This window comes from Rutidosis leptorrhynchoides, chromosome 3 (genome assembly GCF_046630445.1).
Source record: "Rutidosis leptorrhynchoides isolate AG116_Rl617_1_P2 chromosome 3, CSIRO_AGI_Rlap_v1, whole genome shotgun sequence".
NCBI classification, from domain to species: Eukaryota; Viridiplantae; Streptophyta; class Magnoliopsida; order Asterales; family Asteraceae; genus Rutidosis; species Rutidosis leptorrhynchoides.
In genome coordinates, this window is record NC_092335.1 from 442,012,465 (window position 1) to 442,017,242 (window position 4,778).

The 4,778-nt window shown below is 39.6% G+C and overlaps 1 protein-coding gene across 1 annotated transcript; it reads right to left on the reverse strand.

Annotated features, from left to right (window-relative positions):
* Positions 1–2,805: 2,805 nt before the first annotated feature.
* On the reverse strand, positions 2,806–3,381 carry LOC139901520 (uncharacterized). Its single transcript, XM_071884222.1, has one exon. The coding sequence runs from the start codon at positions 3,379–3,381 to the stop codon at positions 2,806–2,808; it is 576 nt and encodes a 191-aa protein (XP_071740323.1).
* Between the last annotated feature and the right edge of the window lie 1,397 nt (positions 3,382–4,778).

The following is a 4,778-nucleotide window of genomic DNA, read 5'->3' on the forward strand; positions in this document are numbered from 1 at the left end:
AGAAATAATTGAGATAGGAACTCCATGACGTGAGACAATTTCTTTAATATAGAGTTGTGATAATTTCTCTATCTTGTTGGTTTCCTTGATCAGTAAGAAATATGCAGATTTAGTAAGACGATCAACTATGACCCAAATAGTATCGTTACCGTTTGAAGTCTTAGGCAACTTAGTAACAAAATCTATAGTGATACATTCCCACTTCCACTGCGGGATATCAGGTTGTGTCAACAGACCAGAAGGCTTTTGATGTTCAGTCTTGACTTTCAAACAAGCGAGACACTTACTAACATAAGTAGCAATGTCAGCTTTCATGTTAGGCCACCAGTAGAATTCCTTCACATCGTGGTACATCTTACTGGAACCGGGATGAATAGAGTACCTAGTCTTATGTGCTTCATCCAAGACTAGTTCACGGAGATTACAGAAGCGAGGAACCCAAATTCTGTTGCCAAAGTACCGTGTACCATTAGCTTTCACTTAAAGTTGGTTCTCGAAACCGATAGGTCCTTCACCTTAGATAAGTGTCAGTTTAATAGCTTCCAATTGAGCTTCACAGATTCGTGATATAAGATTCGATTTGATTTTTAGGTTTAAAGCACAAACACGTTTGACATCGTCTTTTCGACTAAGGGCATCGGTAACTACATTCGCTTTGCCAGGATGATATTTTAGCTCACAGTGATAATCGTTCAATAACTCGAGCCATCTACTTTGTCTCATATTCAGCTGTTTCTGATCAAAGATGTGTCGAAGACTTTTATGGACAGTGTACACCGTAAACTTGGTACCATATAGATAATGTCTCCATATCTTTAATGCAAATACCACGGCTCCTAACTCAAGGTCGTGTGTGGTATAGTTCTTCTCACGTTTCTTCAACTGTCTAGATGCATAGGCAATAACCTTTTCACGTTGCATTAAAACACAACCAAAGCTTTGCTTTGAGGTATCGCAGTAAACAACAAAATCGTCAGTACCTTCAGGTAAAGATAGAATCGGGGCTGTGGTCAATTTCTCCTTCAGAATCTTGAAAGAAGATTCCTATTCTTCTGACCACTCAAACTTCTTCCCTTTGTGAGTTAACTTTGTAAGGGGTTTAGCAAAGAGGGAAAAATCTTTTATAAATCTCCGATAATAACCGGCAAGTCCCAAAAATTGACGAATATGCTTCGTAGTCCTTGGTATCTCCCAGTTTTGAATAGCGGTAATCTTAGCTGGATCGACATGTATTCCGTTACTATCAACAACATGTCCGAGGAACTGTACAGTTTTGAGTTAAAACTCGCACTTTAAAAGCTTAGCGTAGAGTTGTTCCTTTCATAAGAGTTCAAGAATCATGCACAAGTGCTGCTCATGTTCTTTCTCACTCTTCGAGTAGATTAAGATGTCGTCAATGAACACAATGACAAATTTGTCGAGATATGGTTTGCAGACACGATTCATAAGATCCATGAACACGGCATGAGCATTAGTTAAGCCAAAAGGCATGACACAAAATTCATAGTGCCCATAACGAGTACAAAAAGCAGTCTTAGGAATATCGGATTCCTTGACCCTAAGTTGGTGATAACCGAACCTTAGATCAATCTTTGAATAAACACTCGACCCTTGAAGTTGATCAAATAGATCATTAATATGCGATAATGGATAACGGTTCTTGATAGTAAGCTTGTTGAGTTCGCGATAATCAATACACATCCTCAACGTACCATCTTTCTTCTTAACGAATATAATAGGAGCTCCCCAGGGGGACGAGTTTGGACGAATGAAACCTTTATCCAATAGTTCTTGGAGTTGGTTGGAAAGTTCCTTCATTTCGGAAGGTGTTAAACTGTATGGTGCTTTAGCAACAGGAGCAGCACCAGGAGATAAATCAATCTGAAATTCAACTTGTCGAGGAGGTGGAAGACCAGGAAGATCTTCAGGAAATACATCGGGATAATCTCTAACCACCGGCACATCATCAATAAGCTTTTCCTTCGGTTCGACTATCTTAACATGGGTTAATATCGCGGGATAAACTTTCATAAGGTATTTATGGCTTTTGATGCAAGAAATGATATTGAGCTTGGAACCACTCTTGTCGCCTTGGATGACTAGAGTCTCTCCATTTCCCAAAGGAATGTTAACGGTCTTATCAAAACACAAGATTGCAGCATGTAATGGACGTAACCAATCCATTCCAACTACGACATCAAAACTTCCTAGCTCGACCGGCAAAAGGTCTATCTTAAATTCTTTATTGGCTAAGTTTAGGTTGCAGTTTTTATAGATTTTATTGACTTTCATGATCTTTCCATTGGATACTTCCACTAATCATTTAGTTTCTAAGGGTTGAGGCGTTTCGGTGAATAAGGTGCAAAATTCATTAGACACGTAACTCTTATCGGCACCCGTATCGAATAAAATAGTTGCGTAACAATTATTGACAAGATACATACCCGTGATGACCTCATCTTCTTCTCGAGCTTCAGCAGCAGTAATAACAAATGCACGCCCCTTTACAGCAGTAGTATTGGCTCCAGTAGCGGGAGTATCTTTCTTCTTAGGGCAATTTGGACTAATGTGTCCCTTTTCCCCATAAGTGTAATAAGTAGGAGGAGCTTTAGCAGGAACAACAGCTTTATCTTTCGGAGGAGTCTTACAAGTCTTAGCTACATGTCCCACTTTCTTACATAAAGAACAAGTAGCTGTGCACCGCCCTGGGTGGTGCCTCTCACAACGAACACAAAAAGGATAGGTACCTTTATAATTCATCCTTTTACTATCCGCAGGCTTCTCACTAACATTCTAAGTCGAACCTTAAGATGGTTCAAATTTTCTTTTACCATCACTACTCTTAGTATCAACTTGCTTACTAGCCAAAGCTCTTCTTCTTTTGGCCATCATCAGATTTTGAGCCATGAGAATCACGGCATCAAGGGTAACTTTCTCAGCAGCGATAACATTTCCCTGAACATCCTCAGGGAGACCTTCAATATACCTTTCGATCCTTCTTGGCTCAGTGGGAAAAATTTCAGGACACAAGGTAGAAAGCTTGAGAAAACGATTAGTGTAGCTTTCAATGTCGGTACCTTTAACTTTGAGTTCCCTGAACTCGGCTTCAAGCTTTTGGACTTGACTTCTAGGACAAAACTTATTAACCATCATGTTTTTAAGTTCATCCCATGGAGTTGTATTAGAATTATCGATTCCCACAGACTTAGCATGAGCGGTCCACCAAGTCATAGCATTGCCAGCTAATGAACTAGTGGCATATTTAACTCGGTCATTGTCCCCGCAGTTGCATACACGGAAGATGGACTCTAGTTTTTCAAACCAGTGGACTAGTTTACCGGCCTCTTCACTTCCCTTGAAAGCGGGAGGATTGCAGTTCATAAAGTCCTTGTAAGAACAAGGTTTTGGTTGAGGGTTAACATGATTAGCTTGGACGTTGCCTTGGGCGGCAGCATGTAACTGTTGAAATTGCTCATTGGTCAACACAATGTTGTTAACGGTAGGTGCAGCTGGACGAACCATGATGTCACTACATAGAAGTGGACATAAGTTTGATAAGTTGACAAGATATAAGTTTGGAACAATTACAAGTATGATAAAGATAAAGTATTGATATCAACATGATATAGATAAAACACTTTATATTATTAGAAACGAGGCATTAAATAAGCCTTTTTACTACACAAGTTGAATATAAGAATAGTTTGTAGGCAAAGCCTTTACATAATTAGGAAATAAAAGAATGGAAAAACAAAACAAAGTCGGGTTCACTTCTTCTTCTCAGCCTCCTTCATAAACTTCTCTATTTTCTCGTTCTTCTCTTTTTTTCTCATAGAGATACTCGAGGTTATCATAGAGGTTAGTAACACGACTGTTGACTGTGTTGTTGTCGTACTCCTTTAGAGAAAGCTGCTTATCAACTCGACTTCTCTCCATCTTCATTCGGAAGTCAACATCCTCCTTGAGATAAGCAAGTGACTGCTTTCCCCAGCGGGTGTTGCGTTCTTCTTCATATCTCAGTATCATCAACTCTTTTTTTTAGCTTAGAATTCTCTTCCACCAGTTTCTTAACTTCGCGGTCTTTCTCGTCCATTCGAACCTCAACTCTTGCCACGTGGCGAAGCAAACCTTCCAACTTCCTTTCGGTAGTCTTTCACAGGTTCATTATCTCATACTTAGCATCATTATCATAAAAAGGAGATTGGGCTCTTTTCCTGGATGGACCAGTTTCCTCAGGACGTTTTCCCTTGTCTTCAGTTCACGGGGTCGGGTAGTATTCGGGAGACCCATGTGAATTTGGGATAGTATTTGGGCTATAATTCAATGGTGGTGAGGCAGGACCATAAAGAGGACTTCGGACTGGTCTTGCAGTTGAAGAGTATCCAGTACGTACTTCGTTGGTAGGTTTGAAGTGAGCCACTACTTCAGATGGTTTGAAGAGAGTTGCTTTGTTTGGTTGATTAACGCTTGAGCTTGACATCCTAACATTAGGAAAGAGACTTTGATTAGAATCTTAAGCCAAGATTATTAAGGTAAAATTGTTAAGATTATAAGACAATCCTAAGTGCTTTAAGTCTAAGGCAGAAAAGGTTATAGTTTCCTAGATTGCTAAGGCACCCCAGCTAGCAAGAAAGGCACACATAAAGATGCAATCTTGGTTCTCTATAATAGCCTGGTTATGCTCTGATACCACTATCACACCTCCAGTTAGGGCCTGGGTGAAATGTGACTTAATATCAAATAAACCAACATATTATAATATGAGAACAATACTATAT